Genomic DNA, 18,801 nt, shown 5'->3' on the forward strand with positions numbered 1-18,801 from the left:
ATAAATGAATAAACAAACAAATAAATGGGAGAGGAGATGGTTGTATCTAACTGAACCAGAAAAATTTACTTCATGAAAAAAATAGTCTTCATAAGCTACCTCAGGGAGTTATAAATTATACAGAAGAACTTAGGTGACAGGCGTGAAAAGTGACAGCTGCCTGTAGAGAAAAGAGGCATTAGAATTATAGGAAGGACAGTTCTTTCTGGTTTCTAGGTTTTAGGCACTGATCCCGGGGGCAGTTAGTGGAAGCTCAAATCACCTGATAGGCCTCAAAAGCTCCTAAGGGTATCACTTCCTTGTAATATTTCTAGTAAAGTGATGACCATTAAGTATTAATAATGGTTAACTTGGGTTCCTTATGATCTGTTTAAGAAAAATACTGAATGACATTGAAGAAAAAATTGTTTTTCCCCAAATCATTAAATTTTTGAAAAGGAGTTATCTTTCATTTGTACAAAATATCCAGATCAGTAGAGCAAATCAGTAGAGACAGAAAGTTGATTAATGGTTGTCTGGAGTTTGGTGGGGGGTTGGGGGAAAATGAGGACTACTAATGGGTATAGTTTTCTTTTGGGGGTGATGAAATGTTCTAAAATTTATTGTGCTGATGGTTGAACAACTATGAATGTATTAAAAAAAAACACTGAATTCTATACTTTAAATGGGTGAATTAGATGGGATTTGAGTTATATCTTAAAGCTGTTATTAAATAAAGGAATTAGCTGTTGGGTGTGTACTGCTATTATGCTGTGGTTTAAATTTATATTTCTCTAATGAAAGTGAGATTATCTCGAAAAGTTATGTTTATGGACCATAATATTGTTTGCTATACTCAGATAAATGTAATATTAGTATAATCCTGATTTACAAAGAGAAAGGCAGGAATTACAAATGGCCAAGGTCTAAAAACCCTATAGGTCTTTCAGAATTCACAGTGCTGGAATTTGATAGAGGACTATAAAGGAGTCAAGACAGTTTGAAGCTAGAAATATGAAAGTTTAAAATACTGAACTCTATAAGAGGAAAAAAAGCTAGTTACAGGGCTTCCCTGGTGGCGCAGTGGTTGAGAGTCTGCCTGCCGATGCAGGGGACACGGGTTCGTGCCCCGGTCCGGGAAGATCCCACATGCCGCGGAGCGGCTAGGCCCGTGAGCCATGGCCGCTGAGCCTGCGCGTCCGGAGCCTGTGCTCCGCAACGGGAAAGGCCCACATACCGCAAAAAAAAAAAAAAAAAAAAAAAAAGCTAGTTACAGAATAGTATTTATGGTATGATCTAATTTTTGTGTGAAACTCAAACTCCACTGTGTACATGTATATTTATTTATAGATGACTCAACAGATGAAGGTGAAGGTACTGGAATATTTTCACTTTTCATGTTATTTACCTTTTCTCATTTCTGCTGCACATACCTTTTGAGCATGTACTAAGTGTTAGCTGTTATGTTACGTGCTAGGGGTATAGTGTTGAGCATGATGGACAAGGACCCCACCTTTAGGGAGCTTACATTCTTTTTTGGACAATCAGACTTAAGGGTTATTCAAATTTGTTACAGGAAATGGGATTACCTTTTGTGATTTATGAAAGAAAATTTAACAGTTTTTAAGTAAAAATAGGAAAGAATAGTAACAAGCTGGCCTAGATAGATTATAAACAAGCGTTAAATGTTATAGAAGGAAAAAAGGCATCTGACCTCTTATTTTTACATTTTTGGGAGTTTTTCTGGATGGGAAGTGTGAGCTGTTGTACACTTATGGTCCTGGTTTCAGCGTCTTCCTCAATTGTGTCCATTGATGCCTGATACTTTGGTAGTTGGCTTAATTTCTTATCTGAATATGATATTTTTCTGCTTAGCTCAGCCTAACTGAGCAATGCAGTATTTTCCATAGTGATGAGTTAAAATATGTTTACATGATAGATGAGTACAGACCATGAATGTATGGACATCATTTGCCATCAAGTTAGGAGTCTAACAAAAGATGATGCTGTATATTATATCATTGTTTCCTTTGCAGTCATATCCATCCTACTTTTTCTTATCCTGAGCTAAGGTGATAGGTAAGCACTAAGTAAGGGATCTGTATTCAAGCTAAGAACACAGTAATGCAGTAGAAAGAAGAATTTCAAGTTGAGCCTTAGATAAGGATTTTGCCTTACGTTATCAAATACAGATGGTTTCTTACCAGAGAAAAAGAAAAACCTTTCCATAATTTTATCTTTAGGTTTCCCTAGCCTTGCCCTTTTTCCCTCCCCACATTTTGTTTAGCTGACTTATGTTTTCATTCATGGTCTTTTCCCCTCAAACCTTAAACAAGATTCCCTATCAAGATTCTTACCTATTTAAAAATGACAAAATATAAATCCAAACTTGTTTATTGAGAAACCTGGGCCTTATAGAGGTGCAAGACCTTATGTCCTATTCCTTAGTTGAATTTTTCTCTTTGCAGGTTTGGAATTACAAGCTTCGGCGCTGTCTCTTCACATTGCTTGGGCACTTAGACTACATCCGCACTACGTTTTTTCATCATGTAAGTAGCCATTGTGGCTCTTGTTTTAGAGCATTTTTCAGTTTCCCTGTAGGAATCTTCTACTTGCTTCTCAAGCATCCATGCTTTGATAACAGAATTATGTTATTGATTCTTCTAAGATCTGTGAGGTGTTGACCTTTCTGCTTTGTTTCCTTCTGCAAGAGGAAGCACTCAGTGTTATATTTGAATTTAATTTAATTGGATTCAGTGGGCTTTATGAGGAAGGCATTGATTCTCTGTAGGGAAAAGCAGAGATTTGATTTTAGGTTTGCTGAGCTAGCACACAAAAGTTTGCAGGCTAATCACATGTAGGGTATTATTAAATAGTGTGTCTAGAGGAAGGTCAAGGTACGATGCCATTTTGATGAGCTAACAAATGCTTTGAAACATTAACAGTCATGTGCTTTTATCCTAGGATTTTAGGGTCTGGTAGAGGCTATTCCTTTAGCCAAGCTTACTACCTTTCTTGATCTGTTAGGTATCACAGTAGACAGATACTGAGTTACAGATTAGAGACTCCCAACCTCTTAATCTAGTCCCAACCTGACTGGATTTCTCTATAATTATATGCTATTAGAATTCTACTATTCCTTGACTCTGAGTAAACTAAGTCTCTTGAATTAAGTAAGAAAGAATATAATGAAATAAACAATAAATTCCTGGCTAATAATACTTTATTTCCTTTTTTAAAATTAAAAAAAATTTAGGATAGAATAGGAGATGATGAATGCTAAAATTATAGCTGAAACATTTGAGAATGAGGGCCATTCAATAAGATAATTTACTCAGAAGGAACTAATTGTCATTGCCGTTCAGGGCTTGCTGAAGGCTCTTGCCTAGAACAAGTTGCCATTCAGCTGGAAAGTTATGAAAAGCTTATTTCCTTTTATTTTTTCAGTTTAATAAGTATATGTGTACCTTGTGCTTATTAAGTTCGTTGCTAAACACTGGAGATACAACTGTGACTAAGAAATACTTCCTTTTCTTAAAAAGCTTGAAGACTCTAAAAGGGCTGAATTGTTTTTACACGTTACTTTCTGCTTTGTTTACTGAGACTTGGGAATTTTTTGAGGCTGGATGGTCTGACAGGGAGAAGTCAGACTTTAAAACGGTATTCCAGGGCCTTCCCTGGTGGTGCAGTGGTTAAGAATCTGCCTGGCAATACAGGGGATACGGGTTTGAGCCCTGGTCCGGGAAGATCCCACATGCCGTGGAGCAACTAAAGCCCATGTGCCACAACTACTGAGCCTGTGCTCTAGAGCCCGAGAGCCACAACTACTGAAGCCTGCGTGCCTGGAGTCCATGCTCCGCAACAAGAGAAGCCACTACAATGAGAAGCCCGCGCACCGCAAGGAAGACCCAACACAGCCAAAAGTTTTTTTAAATAATAATAAATAAATTTATAAAAAACAAACAATATTCCAATCTTAGGGTTAAAGAGAAGAAATCCTTTCACAAGATCTTAATTTACAAGATTATTTATAAATATAAATCATATATACATATGCGCATATGTAAAAGTAAATGTAAATATGTTTTATACTATTTGCCTCTGAGAATCTATTATGTCTGGCTTCCACTCTTAAACCTTATAGCTGAAAGTGCCGAAGTTGGGAAAAGCTGGTAGAATGGTAAGGAGGAATAGATAACTAGCCTGATAAATCAAAATCGCTTAGAAACTAGCTGAGACGTTAGGCAACGGAATATTTCCTCCAAAGAGAGAAATGGGTTACTGCAGCCTGGAAGAACACATTTGTTTCATGTTCAAACCCTTTGTCTGGAATATTTTTCAGGAATATCCTTGGATTCTGAGTGCTTCAGATGATCAGACCATCCGAGTGTGGAACTGGCAATCTAGGACCTGTGTCTGGTAAAGCAGGAGACAGCTCAAAAAACTTTCATTTCCTAGTATTTTCATAATCAGCTTCTCTTCAGAATAATCATCCCCCTTCACTAATGGGCTGTGTCCACTGATTAATTACTGATTATATTTGTAAGACACTCTTGTGTATAAAATGATAAATACAGAAGCAATCTCATTAGTAATATATGAACCTGGATTTACTGGTCATTTCTTACCAGGCAAAGGAGGTCATATAGCTAGGCTTTTAGAACAAAATTTTTGGCTGGTTTTCAGTTCTGTTCCTGTGAAACCTGAGTCAAGATCTAGACTTCTGTCCTGCTTTGTATTTGGGTGTAGAGCTTTCCGTAAGTATGTAAGGACCATTTAAAGTTATGGCGTTTAAGAGGGATACCCCACTAAAATCTAACATAGCTTCCAGTATGAATTACTAAGATTTCATTTATTTTAGTATTTTAATGCATCTTTAATCTGAGAGGAAAGCTGTACAGTCTCAGTTCTCCTGAAGTTAGTAATATGTAGATACTAAAACATTACAGGCAAGAAGAGAACCACTCTTGGAACAGCTGACCTTGCTTATTATTATTAGTTCAGAATTGTTAGGATGACTTGCCTTTGCCTCCAAAAAAGTATCACTGGACCTGCATCTGCTCAATATGGAACATGGTAGTTAGCATGTAGGAATCTGTAGATTCCTGCCTCTAATTTGGTATTGTCTTTCTTTTTTCCTCTTGCAGTGTGTTAACGGGGCACAATCATTATGTAATGTGTGCTCAGTTCCACCCCTCAGAAGACCTGGTTGTATCAGCCAGCCTGGACCAGACTGTGCGCGTTTGGGATATTTCTGGTGAGCTGCCCAAGTTCAGGGGACAACCTAGTGGTGTCTGGCGCAAAACTGCAATTGCTTAAAATAGTGAGGGTAGTTGGCTTAGAACAGGAAAACTGAGAGTATTCTGTTCTCCTATAATAGTGTCTTTGATTTTGAGGGTATTAAATCTGCTTTGACGGTTCTTCATGTTAGAGGTATTCTAAGAAACGTGGCTGCTCTAGAAAATTCATTTTAAGTTGAAGAAAATTTCACCTTTTAGTTCAGTTTTAGGGAGTATTTGATTAAGAATCGAGCTTTCCACTAAAATAAAAAAAAATCTTTGACAAAAATGAATTTTGGGAGTAGATTAGTGCAGGGAAGCAGGGCTCTTAGATCCTGTGGCTTCATTTAGAAATAGGAAAATCCTTCTATTATATATCTTCTAGTGTAAGGAGCATGAGGGTTGGAGGATGGATTTTCACGTCCAGAAAACCTTTTAACTGGCAGACTTCTAGGATGAAAAATAACTTGTAGATTTTGGAGAGTTGTCATAATCCCTCCTTTCACAGTTTGTATACAGTATCTTGATTTTGGGATAAGGATTTAAATTTTTAGTGCTTTATAGAGGAGAACTGAGAATTTAAATGCAGAGGAAGGACTGTACCTATGAGATTGACATGCTGGAAAAATGGAAGTGCTTTGTTGAGAAATGGAATAGGGAAATGAAATTCTAAATGCTATGGTTCTCTGCCCAGTTAAATTTACTTATCACTTCCTGAATTGTTTCTAGTTGTTTGTTGCCTTAGAAATTCTTAGAGATTGGGTTCTCTGAGAGGTCCATGACTAGACCACAGAACACTGTTTTCATTCTGTAAAAGGAAGGACTCCTCATAGGTCCTTGCCTGGTTCTTTGTGGTAATAAAGAAAGTTGATAACTTTTCCCAACTCCCTTGTGGCATGGTGGGCTGGGGCAGTATGATACTTGCTGTTTTAACAAGCAAGTTAGACAATTTGGATTCCTGGGTGTAGCATTTGAAATGTTATAATAGCAGGTGTTTAAGATTCATGTAGTATAGAGACAAGCCAAGGGGAAGATGAGGACAGTTGGAAGTAGAACCTCTGCATCATGCTGTGTTTGCAGTTTCAGAGGTTCAGAATTAGAAGGGAGTGGTATAAACAAGACTGTCTTGGAGATAGGGCAGTTGTCCTCTCTTCTGCTAGGGCTTTTGCCATTGCAGTTTTTCGTCAGACTGGCTAGGCTTTTTGAAGTACACCCAGATGTGACCAGCCATGCCAGCAGAAGGTGTTAGGTACAGGCACTGTGAGCCTGTGTCCTCTCCTCACTGCTAGTACCAGGGAGCTTACTCTTCACTCCCGCAGTAACCTAGCTATGGCTTTCCATGGTTTTTCACTGTGCACGCATTCAAAGCACCCTCTCTGTCTCAGGATATGGGAGCCTGATGGGGTTGGATCCCAGGTCATGCTGTTCCAGCTGATCAGGGGCAATTACTTAGAATAGCCTTTCCCAACTGGGGATCTGTGAGAGAATTATGTGCTGCTCAAACACTTTGAGTGACTGTTTTCTCAGTTCTTCTAAGAATGGTATACAGGTAATGCCATTGTAGGTCATAGAGAAGTTAATTTGTTACATGCATAAACTGGTGGTTTGGCCACTGGGGCTTAATTCTTTCATAGTACATCGGGTTGGAGGGGCCTTATACTGCTCCACTCTTAAGAGTACTGTTTATGCCAACTGATTCTGGCAGAGAATGTGGCCAGAATCCCTGTGGCCTAGCTAAAGCAATTTGGGGCACTTAGGTGAATGGATTCTCTTTGGTCATCATGAAATGCCCAAGGCAAGAAATCCTTTTCTTCACTTTTGTAGGAAAACATATTTGCATCAGAATCAAAGGCCCTAAATCAGAGAAGAGAGGGAGAGGGTCTGACCCCATTGGGTTTATGCTTGCTCTTGACTGTGTAAAGTGCATGGATTACTATATAATAACATTACAATTGCTATACCTGGTATATGTGATACTGAAATTTTGTACTAATGTTACTAATGTTAACTCTCTCTTTACCATTTCTAAGTGTTCTTCTGTACTCACAACTCTCTTGATTTCCAGTAACCCTTTAACCAGAGTGGAAGGAGATGCGTTGGTATTTAACCAAGTGGAAGGAGCTTTTGGTTAGACTTATGCATACTTTCCTCTTCTGGAAGTCAGCATACTCTTTTTAGCAGAGTTATTTTGCCTGGGTTCAAATAAATCTGAACACAGGAAGAGAAATTAGCAGTCAGCTCTGTTAGGAACCAGAGTTAATATTTCCAGTGTTTCCAGGAGGGAAAAAGTTAGAGAAAGAGAGTCAGAGAACAAAAACCCTCAAATTTAGAGGACTGGTGAAAATTCTAATCTTTCTGAGTGACTCTCTTTGAAGGGGGACACTCTCTGAACTAAATAATAAGAAAACAGAGGTCTTAAAGGAAAACCTGTCTTCTTGATACCCCTCCCATTAGGATTAACCCACAGGGCTTAGCTTAACTTGATCTTTTGTATTAGCCTGGCAAAAAACATTTGCTTAAAAGGGAATATATTTACAACCTCGATTTAAAAGATAGGTTACTTTTTTAGCTTGAGCTTCCAGGTAAACTGACAGTGAAATTATTTTAATGCGCTTATACTTTTGCATGTCAAGCCCATATAATTCAGTCTTAATCTTTGAAATGACTACTAAAAAAGTATTAATTTGCTGCCAAATCCTGTCCTCATCCCTCTCTTTTTACTACTTCCCCTGGTTCCCACTGGGAAGTGTGCGTCAAACTGGTCCATTCTGAGTGTGTCCTCCCCTCCCTCTGGATCTGAGTAGCTGCTGTAGAAATTTTCCATCTGTCGTTCAGTCCTAGTGAGTAGCTTGTCGAAGGCTCAAATATTTCTTCTCTAAGTATCTTTTCACTGCCTGTCACTATTCATCTCTCTGTTTTTGCTCTTCCCCTTTTCCTGGATCATTACAAGCAAGTGCAACAAAGGCTTCCATTCTGTCATACAGCTTTCCTTTTAATGTGTTTGTTGAAGCTTATTGGAGGTGAAGTTCCTCGCAGCTGTCTGTCTTTGTATGTTCCTTTGAATCTGTTTCCTGCACCAGACTCATTAGAAAAAGTTGACAGATCCCATTAAAGAGATAAATGAAATAAGTGAAAGGAGACATCCCTATGATGATGTATTTTTGAAACCTTAGGAGAATGAATTTTTTTTAAAGCATTGGTTTTATTTCTTTCTACCTGTTGGCTAAATGCTTATCATGGACAGAGTACAAGATAATTAAAACTGTCATGTCCTTTTAGGCACTTGCTTCTCTAATGCTGATGTTTAAGTGCCATTGTACTAGAAGAGATACATTGTAATTTTAAAACAATGAAGATAACTACAGTCATTGAACTTAAGTTTTTGTATTTTCTTACAGGTGCCAAAATTTAGGCTTAAAACTATGTAGGTTTTATTTTAAGTGATAGCTTTTATTTCCCCCCATTACAGATATTTGTTCTTTTTACTTTATAAGTGCCAGGTAGTTTCATCTTCCTCTCCCCCCACCCCCAAATACTCCAAAAGATAGGATTTTAGTCCCAATTCTATTTTCTCTCTGTAAGCTGGTATAATTAATCCCTGCTTGCCTACCTCGAAGCGTCGTTACCCAGATCAGCTTTGAAAACACAAGGTGCTTTTCACCTGTAAGGTAGTAGTGTTACTGTAATTTTGGTTCTGACTATAACACAAAATATCAAATTTTAAAGACAGGTTGTGGTTGAGCCATAAATGTGGGCCCTATACAAATAAGACTCTCCTTATCTTGGTGTCTTTTTTGTTTTGTTTCGTCTGGTTTCTTCCTATCCTTCTATCTATCTATTTATTTTTGGCTGCGTTGGGTCTTTGTTGCTGCGTGTGGGCTTTCTCTAGTTGCAGCGAGTGGGGGCTACTCTTTGTTGCGGTGCACGGGCTTCTCATTGCAGTGGCTTCTTGTTGCAGGGCACGGGCTCTAGGCGCACGGGCTTCAGTAGTTGTGGTACACGGGCTCAGTAGTTGTGGCACATGGGCTTAGTTGCTCCGCAGCATGTGGGCTCCTCCTGGACCAGGGATCAAACCTGTGTCCCCTGCATTGGCAGGTGGATTCTTTTTTTTACTTTTAATTTTCTTTTAACATCTTTATTGGAGTATAATTACTTTACAATGTTGTGTTAGTTTCTACTGTATAACAAAGTGAATCTGTTATATGTATACATATAGGCAGACGGATTCTTAACCACTGCGCCACCAGGGAAGTCCTTTTCTGTTGTTTTTGAATTATGGGCTGATTTCTCCCTTTAGTCTCCAGAAGTTTTAATAGCAAGATATATATATTCAGATCTATAACCAGTCTTTTGAGCAAGTGTTTAAAGGGATATGACAGTTTTAATAATTTTTGTCCCATGCTCAAGAGTCAAGAAGAAGATATGAGTATACTTTTTGCACAATTTGTAGCTTTACGATATCATCCACCAAATAAGCTGTTTTATATTTGATAGTTTTAGTTTCCTTAACTCCTTTGGAACTTCCCCGTGAGTTGCCTAGAAGCTTCTAGTTTGAGAAACACTGAGCTGTGGCCTCCCCAAATGACTTTTCTTTTAAAATTTTTTGAGATGATAGAAGAAAAGTTGCTATAGATTTCATGAAGTTGAAAGTAGAAATTGAATGTTTACCATTTGAGGCCACATTTCAAGAATATTGAAGAATGGAAATGGGTGTTATCTCAAGTAGACAGCTCTTGAGATGAGGTTTGTTGAAGAAATTAGCTATGTCAGAAGTTTGGATTGTCCTCCTCTGGGAAGAAGTCCTAGTAATGGGTCTGTTAAGGGAGGAGAAGAGAAGATAGTGAATGTACTTCACTATTTTGAACAGGTTTTTTTTGTTTGTTTTTTGTTTGTTTGTTTGTTTTGGCTGCACTGCACGGCACGTGGGATCTTAGTTCCCCAATCAGGGATTGAACCCGTGCCCCCTGCAGTGGGAACGTGGAGTCTTAACCACTGGACCTCCAGGGAAGTCCCTCGAACAGTTTTAGAAAGAGATAGATAGAAGCTCTTGCATCTTCCTTTAGTCTCTCTAAATTTCTTTTTCCCTTCTTTTTCCTTAATGTTAGTCTGTCACTGTACCTTTCTGCATTTCTGTCACTGTGCTCTTTTTGGTAACATTATGTTTACATTTTTCATCCCACTCCTTACCCCTTCAAAGGTCTAAGGAAAAAAAACTTGTCTCCTGGTGCAGTGGAGTCGGATGTGAGAGGAATAACTGGGGTTGATCTTTTTGGAACTACGGATGCAGTGGTGAAGCATGTACTGGAGGTACTTATCTCTCAGGGAAACAGTGACAATATGCCGTTCATTTATTCATTCCTTCAACAAAGACTTATGCAGGGTTTACTGAGTGCCAGGCACTGTTTGAGGCACTGAAAATAGAATAGTGGGTGAGCCAACAGAGAAATGAAGCTTATGTGCTACCTGAGGGAGAGTCATGTTACCTTATAAACATGAAAGCTGGCATAAGGTCCATCACCATCCCAAAGAAGAGCCCATTGTCAAGCCTCTTGAAGGGGAAGGGGAGGATAGTTAATCAAAGTTATTGAGAACCAACCATGTGTAAATAACTTGCATGCATGGTGGGAAAATAGAAAAGCATATGGGAAACAAACTAGATTTTTAAAAAATAATCCTTACAGCTATCTACTGGTAGAGATATTATTAACCTCATTTTGCAGATGAAAAAATTGAGATTTACGGAAATTAAGTGGTTTACCAAAGTCTACACAAGTCTACTAAGTTGAAGAACTAGGCTTTGAACTTGGATCTGTCTGACTCCAAACCAAGCTGCTTTTCACCACAGAATGGTACCTCTCAAAAATACTGCTAATTCGAAACTACCTTATCTGTGATTCTGTTATGATACAGAGTATAAACTTACAAATAGGGTAAAAGATATCTTAAAATCAGCAGTTCTTAAACTTTTTGGTCTGAGGACCTTTTTATACACTTAAAAGTTATTTAGGACCCCGGAGAGTTTTTGTGTATGTGCATATCTCAATTTTTATCATATTTGAAATTAAAACCAAGAACTCTTAAAACATGGACTATATAAGGATAAAGTCTTTTAGCCACCAAAGCAGTGACATCATCACATGTCACGTAACCTCTGGAAAACTCTACAGTCATGAGAGAATAAGAGTGAAAGGGGCAAATAACGTTTTGGTGTTATTATGAAAATCGTTTTTGACCCTGCAGATTTCCTGAAAGGTTCTTGGAGCTCATCTAAGAGTTTCTTGAGCACATTTTGAGAATTTCTTCATTAAGTTATAAAATTGGCCTTTATTCTTGAGATGCTAATAACTAGTTGGAGAAATAAAATATAAGTAGACAAGTAACAAAACAAGGTAGTATATCCCAAATGCAAATGAAGCTGAATTTGGGAGTAGAAGGGTTTGGGAATTCCCATGAGAATTTGGGAATAATATTAGATAGATTGATATAGTAATTCTCATGGTCAAATCTTAGAGCAGCAGTCCCTTGAGTCTTTTCACATGAAGAGTAAAAATCAGAGACATCATTTATAACCACTAGCATGGTCCATTGGTTTGCTTTGAGTAACAGATATAAAGAAGAACGACTTTTTTAGTTTAGAAGAACCACCTTTTTTTGTACAGGGTCATGATCGTGGAGTTAACTGGGCTGCCTTCCACCCCACTATGCCCCTCATTGTATCTGGGGCAGATGACCGTCAAGTGAAGATCTGGCGCATGAACGGTGAGTGAACCAGTGACAGTATCACCATACCTAAAATATTGGCTGCTGGCGAGCAAGGTGAAGTAGCCAGGTTTTCCAGACTTAGTGACCCATTTTCCTACCTTAGGTTGTTAAGCTAATCCTGGGAGCATGACAATTGCCTTATTCCCTTTTTTTCCTTTGATGGCATCCTGATTTTGAGGAGTGTGAACATAATTAAAAATAAGAATTCATTTATTCAACAAATATTTATTGAGTACCTACTTTGTACTAACCATTGTTCAGGGTTCTGAAGATAACAGTGATGAATGAACCAGATAACATTCCTGCCCCATGAAGAGTCCATTTATTCTATAGTGGCAGCTAATGACAGAGCAGGGTAAGGAGATAAAGAATGACAGAGAAGAGGTGTTATAATTGATAGGAGGGTGAGAATGAAATAACAAAGAAATATGTAAAGATTCAGAGTCTTAAATGAAGAAAATTGCCCTATTAGAAAGGAGTTGGTAACTTAACATTTTGTAGTAGTACCTAGCATTTGGTTAGAGGATGTCATAATTTGAAATCCCAAACTTAAAGTAGTAGGGAGTTGTGGTGACCTAATTCTTCTTTGTCCTTCAGAATCAAAGGCATGGGAAGTTGATACCTGCCGGGGCCATTACAACAATGTATCTTGTGCTGTCTTCCACCCTCGCCAAGAGTTGATCCTCAGCAATTCTGAAGACAAGAGTATCAGAGTCTGGGACATGTCTAAGCGGTAAGGGGGTTACAATGGTGTGCGACCAAACCCAGGGGAAAGCTCCTTTCTCTCTCTTACTCTCTCTTTTTAAAAATTAGATTAGAATACTTTTTGTTTCTTATCATCCTCAGCATGTAGAAAAATCAAATAATATATGAAGAAAACGTGAAGGGACCTAGTGTTAGCCAACATTTACAGATCTTCCATGAAATAGAAATTTCTGTGTATGTTCTTTTTCTCCTCTAAATTTAAGCAGGTTCTTCTGTAGCTACAGAAATAAGAAATATTAAATGAAACAGTACAGTAGAAAATTATGATGAGTGGGGCGAGTTGTAATATCAAAATAGTAGAGTCAGTTTGAAGTCCTCTTTTGTCTTTTTTTTTCCTTTGGTCATGCTGCACGTGGCATGTGGGATCTTAATTCCCAGACCAGGAATCAAACCCAGATCCCCTGCACTGGAAGTTTGGAATCTTAACCACTGGACCACCAGGGAAGTCCCTGAAGTCCTCTTTCTGTTCCTTGGTAGAATTTATCATGACTGTCTTTATTTAGAATATGCAGTTCACTGTCCTTGATTTAGCTTTTTAATCAGTGTGCTGGCCTACCACTTAATACTCTTGTATGTGATAGGCTGAAGTTTCCTTGGAAATTAATATTTTTCTTTGTGTACCTTTTACTTTCCTAGGACTGGGGTTCAGACCTTCCGCAGGGACCATGATCGTTTCTGGGTCCTAGCTGCCCACCCTAACCTTAACCTCTTTGCAGCAGGTAAAGGCCATTTCTTCTCTTTTTTTCCTTTGGTTCAAAGTTTATAAGACTTGAGAGTGATTCTCCATTAGCTTTGTCTCCAGCAAGTACATAGTAGGATGACAAGGAAAAATAGAAGTCTCAGAGCCACCTAGTTGAAGCTTTTCTCCTTTTTAACTCCCTTACCTTCTTGGTATAGTGTTCTTTATCCACCAGAATTCACTTAATAATAAAGCCCATTCTCTCCCTTTTTTTTTTTCTTTTGGCCATGCCGCACGGCTTGTGGGATCTTAGTTTCCCAGCCAGGGATTGAACCTGGGCCCTTGGCGGTGAGAGCACTGAGTCCTAACCACTGGACCTCCAGGGAATTCCCCTAAAGCCCATTCTCTTTGATTAGTTCCTAGGAGACTTAGAGGCTAATACTGGACACTTGGGGTTCCTAGACTGAGGAGCTAGAAGCTGAGTTTTATTCATTCGTTTAGCAAATACATACTGAGTATCAGCCCTAGTCTGGGTGCTGGTATTCTAGCAGTGCATAAAACAATGTCTCTTACTTTATAGAACTTATTCTGAGTTATAATTAACTTAAAATATTTTATTAGTTTCACAACATAGTGATTTGATTTTTTTTTCCTTAATTTTAATTTTATTTTTTTGTCTTTGGCTGTGTTGGGTCTTCGTTGCTGCACGCAGGCTTTCTCTAGTTGCGACAAGTGGGGGCTGCTCTTCATTGTGGTGCGTGGGCTTCTCATTGCAGTGGCATCTCTTGTCACGGAGCACAGGCTGTAGGCGCATGGACTTCAATAGTTGTGGCTCACGGACTCTAGAGTGCGGGCTCAGTAGTTGGGGCTCACGGGCTTAGTTGCTCCACGATATGTGGGATCTTCCTGGACCAGGGCTCGAACCCGTGTCCCCTGCATTGGCAGGCAGATTCTTAACACTGTGCCACCAGGAAAGCCTGATTTGATATTTTTATACATAATGAAATGATCACTACAATAAGACCAGTTACCGTCTGTCACCATACAAAGTTCTTACAATATTATTGAGTATATTCCCTATGTGTACATTACATCTTCATGACTTATTTATTTTATACCTATTTTATACCTGGAAGTTTGTACCTCTTAATTCCATTCACCTATTTCATCTGCCCCCCCTACCTCTCCCTTCTGGCAACCACCGTTTGTTCTCTGTATCAAAAAGTCTGTTTCTGGGGCTTCCCTGGTGGCGCAGTGGTTGAGAGTCCGCCTGCCGATGCAGGGGACACGGGTTCGTGCCCCGGTCTGGGAAGATCCCACATGCCACAGAGCGGCTGGGCCCGTGAGCCATGGCCGCTGAGCCTGCGCGTCCGGAGCCTGTGCTCCGCAACGGGAGAGGCCACAACGGCGAGAGGCCCGCGTACCACCCAAAAAAAAAAAAAAAAAGTCTGTTTCTATTTTGTTTTGTTTGTACATTTGTTTTTGTGTTTTTTTGGCGGTACGCGGGCCTCTCGCCGTTGTGGCCTCTCCCGTTGCGGAGCACAGGCTCCGGACGCGCAGGCTCAGCGGCCATGGCTCACGGGCCCAGCCGCTCTGTGGCATGTGGGATCTTCCCAGACCGGGGCACGAACCCGTGTCCCCTGCATCGGCAGGCGGACTCTCAACCACTGCGCCACCAGGGAAGCCCTGTACATTTGTTTTTCAAATTCCACATATAAGTGAAATCATACAGTAATTATTTTTCTCTGACTTATTTTGCTTAGCATAATACCCTCCATGTCCATCCATGCTGTTGCAAATGCAAGATTTCATTCTTTTTTATGGCTGAGTAATATTTCATTGTATATGTATACCACATCTTCTCTATCCATTCATCTATTGATGGACACTTAGGTTACTTCCATATCTTGGCTGTTGTAAGTAGTGCTTCAAAGAACATTGGGGTACATATATCTTTTTGAATTAGTGTTTTTGTTTTCTTTTGATAAATACCCAGGAGTGGAATTGCTGGATCATATATGGTAGTTCTATTTTTAATTTTTTTGAAGAACCTCCATATTGTTTTCCATAGTGGCTACAACAATTTAAATACCCACTAACGGTGCACAAGTGTTCCCTTTTCTCCAAAGCCATGTCAACACTTGTTTCTTGTCTTTTTTTTTTTTTTTTTTTGTGGTACGTGGGCCTCTCACTGTTGTGGTCTCTCCCGTTGTGGAGCGCAGGCTCAGCAGCCATGGCTCAGGGGCCCAGCCGCTCCGCGGCATGTGGGATCTTCCCGGACCGGGGCACAAACCCGTGTCCCCTGCATCGGCAGGCAGACTCTCAACCACTGCGCCACCAGGAAAGCCCTGTTTCTTGTCTTTTTGATAATAGCCATTCTGTTAGATGTGAGGTGGTATCTCATGGTTTTGATTTGCATTACTCTGATGATTAGTGATGAGAACCTTTTCATGTGCCTGTTGGCTATCTGTATGTCTTTGGAGAAATATCTATTCAGGTATTCTGCTTATTTTTAATTTGGCTTATTTGATTTTTGATATTGAGTTGTATGAGTTCTTTATGATTTTTTTTAATTTTTTTGGCCACACCACATGGCATGTGGGATCTTAGTTCTCCGACCAGGGATCGAACCTGGGCCCCCTGCAGTGGAAGTGTGGAGTCTTAACCACTGGACTGCCAGAGAAGTCCCAGTTGTATGAGTTCTTCACATTTTGGATATCAACCCCTTATCAGATATATTGTTTGCAAATGTCTTCTCTCATTCAGTAGGTTGCCTTTTTGTTTTGTTGGTGGTTTCCTTTGTACAAAAGCTTTTTAGTTTGATGTAGTCCCATGTGTTTATTTTCATTTCCCTTGCCTGAGGAGACATATCCAAAAAAATATTGCTAAGACTGATGTCAAAGAGGTTACTGCCTACACTTTCTTCTAGGAGTTTTATGGTTTTATGTCTTACATTTAAGTCTTTAATCCATTTTGCATTTATTTTTGTACATGGTTTAAGAAAGTGGTTCAGTTTGATTCTTTTATATGTAGCTATCCAGTTTTCCCAGCACCATTTATTGAAGAGACTGCCTTTTCCCTATTGTATATTTTTGCCTCTTTTGTCATAGATTAATTGACCATGTGAGCATGAATTTATTTCTGGGCTCTCTATTCTGTTCCATTGATCTATGTGTCTGTTTTTGTGCCAGTATCATACTGTTTTGATTACTATAGATTTCTAATATAGTTTCCAGTCTGGGAGCATGATACCTCCAGTTTTGTTCTTCTTTCTAAAGAATGCCATGGTGATTTGGCAACTTTTGTGGTTCCATACAAATCTTAGGAGTATTTGTCTCGTTCTATGAAAAATACCATTGGTATTTTGATGGGATTGCACTGAATCTGTAGGTTGCTTTGGGTAATATGGACATTTTAACAATATTGATTCTTCCAATCCATGAGCATGGTATATCTTTCCATTTATTTGTGTCATCTTCAATTTCTTTCATCAATGTCTTATAGTTTTCAGAATACAGGTCTTTTACCTCCTTGGTTAAATTTATTCCTAGGTTTTTTTATTCTTTTTTGATGCAATTGTAAATGGGATTGTTTTCTTCATTTCTCTTTCTGATATTCCAACAGATTTCTGTATATTAATTTTGTTTCCTCCAATTTTACTGAATTAATTTATTAGTTCTAATAGTTCTTTTGTGGAATCTTTTGGGCTTTCTATATATAGTATTGTCATCTGCAAATAGTGACAGTTTTACTTCTTCCTTTGCAATTTAGATACCTTTTCATTTTCTTGCCTAATTACTGTGGCTAGGACTTCCAATACTATGTTGAATAGAAGTGACGAGAGTGGGTATCATTTTCTTTTTCCTGATCCTAGTGGAAAAGCTTTCAGCTTTTCACCATTGAGTATGATGTTAGCTGTGTGTTTGTCACGCAGGGCCTTTATTATGTTGAGGTATTTTCCCTCTATACCCACTACGCTGAGAGTTTTTATCATAAATGGATGTTAAATTTTGTCAAATGCTTTTTCTACATCTATCGATATGATCATATGATTTTTACCCTTCATTTTGTTAATGTGGTGTATCACATTGATTTATGGATGTTAAACCATCCTTGCATCCCTGGAATGAATTGTGCTTGACGATGGTGTATTATCCTTTTAATGTATCATTGTATTTGGTTTGCTAGTATTTTGTTAAGGATTTTTGCATCTATGCTTATCAGGGATATTGGCCTATAATTTTTGGTTTCTTACGATCTTTGCCTGGTTTTGGTATCAAGGTAGTGCTGTCCTCATTAAATGAGTTTGGAAGTGTTTTTTCCTCTTCAATTTTTGGAATAATTCGAAAAGGATAGATATTAACTCTTCTTTAAATGTTGATAGAATTTACCTTTGAAGCCATCTGGACCTGGACTTCTGTTCTTTGGGAGTTTGTTGATTACTGATTCAGTTTTGTTAGTAATTGATCTATTCAGGTTTTCTGTTTCTACATGACTCAGTCTTGGAAGATTGTATGTTTCTAGGAATTTATCCATTTAGGCTGTCTAATTTGTTGGCATATCATTGTTTGTAGTATTCTCTTACAATCAGTCCTTTGTATATCTGTGCTGTCAGTTGTAATTTCTCCTCTTTCATTTCTGATTTTATTAGAGCTCTCTTTTTTTTTTTTTTAATGAGTCTGGCTAAAAGTTTGTAGATTTTATCTTTCAAAGAACCAACTCTTAGTTTCATTGTATTTTCTGTTGTTTTTTTAGTCTCTATTTCATTTATTTCTGCTCTAATCTTTATCATTTCTTCCTTATACTCACTGAGCTTTGCTTGTTCTTCATTTTGTTTTTTTCTTAAATCTACTTTTAGATTGCTTGAGATTTTTCTTGTTTCTTGGGGTAGGGCTGTATCACTATGAACTTCCTCTTAGAACTGCTTTTGCTATGTCCCATAGATGTTGGACACTTGTGTTTCCATTTTCATTTGTCTTCAGGTATTTTTGATTTCCTCTTTGATTTCTTTGTTGACTCATTTGTTGTTTAGTAGCATGTTGTTTAGTCTCCACATGTTTGTGTTTTTTCTAGTTTTCTTGTAGTTGATTTCTAGTTTCATACTGTTTTGGTGAAAAAAGCACTTGAAATTATTTCAGTCTTAAATTTATCGAGCCATGTTTTGTGGCCTAGCATGAGATCTGTCCTGGAGTATGTTCAATATGCACTTGAAAATAATGTATTTTGCCGCTTTTGGATAGACTGTTCTCTCTCTATTAATTCTATCTGGTCTAATGTGTCGTTTAAGGCCAGTGTTTCCTTGTTGATATGATCTGTCCATTGATGTAAGTAGGGTGT

At 38.5% G+C, this 18,801-nt stretch overlaps 1 protein-coding gene across 2 annotated transcripts in view; it reads left to right on the forward strand.

Moving 5' to 3' along the window:
- The window catches only part of COPA (coat protein complex I subunit alpha), a 50,396-nt gene that overhangs the window by 4,568 nt on the left and 27,027 nt on the right, over nucleotides 1-18,801 (forward strand). For both annotated transcript variants that reach the window (XM_022559232.2, XM_022559233.3), the window contains exons 4-10: nucleotides 2,448-2,528; nucleotides 4,322-4,398; nucleotides 5,127-5,236; nucleotides 10,456-10,565; nucleotides 11,918-12,017; nucleotides 12,618-12,753; nucleotides 13,422-13,504. In XM_022559232.2, coding sequence (XP_022414940.1) covers nucleotides 2,448-2,528; nucleotides 4,322-4,398; nucleotides 5,127-5,236; nucleotides 10,456-10,565; nucleotides 11,918-12,017; nucleotides 12,618-12,753; nucleotides 13,422-13,504 — 697 coding nt within the window. The remainder of the gene's footprint in view (nucleotides 1-2,447; nucleotides 2,529-4,321; nucleotides 4,399-5,126; nucleotides 5,237-10,455; nucleotides 10,566-11,917; nucleotides 12,018-12,617; nucleotides 12,754-13,421; nucleotides 13,505-18,801) is intronic.

The sequence above is a fragment of the Delphinapterus leucas genome, chromosome 1 (genome assembly GCF_059928025.1).
Source record: "Delphinapterus leucas isolate spDelLeu-1000000601 "Yukka" chromosome 1, BTC_Dleu_Yukka2, whole genome shotgun sequence".
Lineage (NCBI taxonomy): Eukaryota > Metazoa > Chordata > Mammalia > Artiodactyla > Monodontidae > Delphinapterus > Delphinapterus leucas.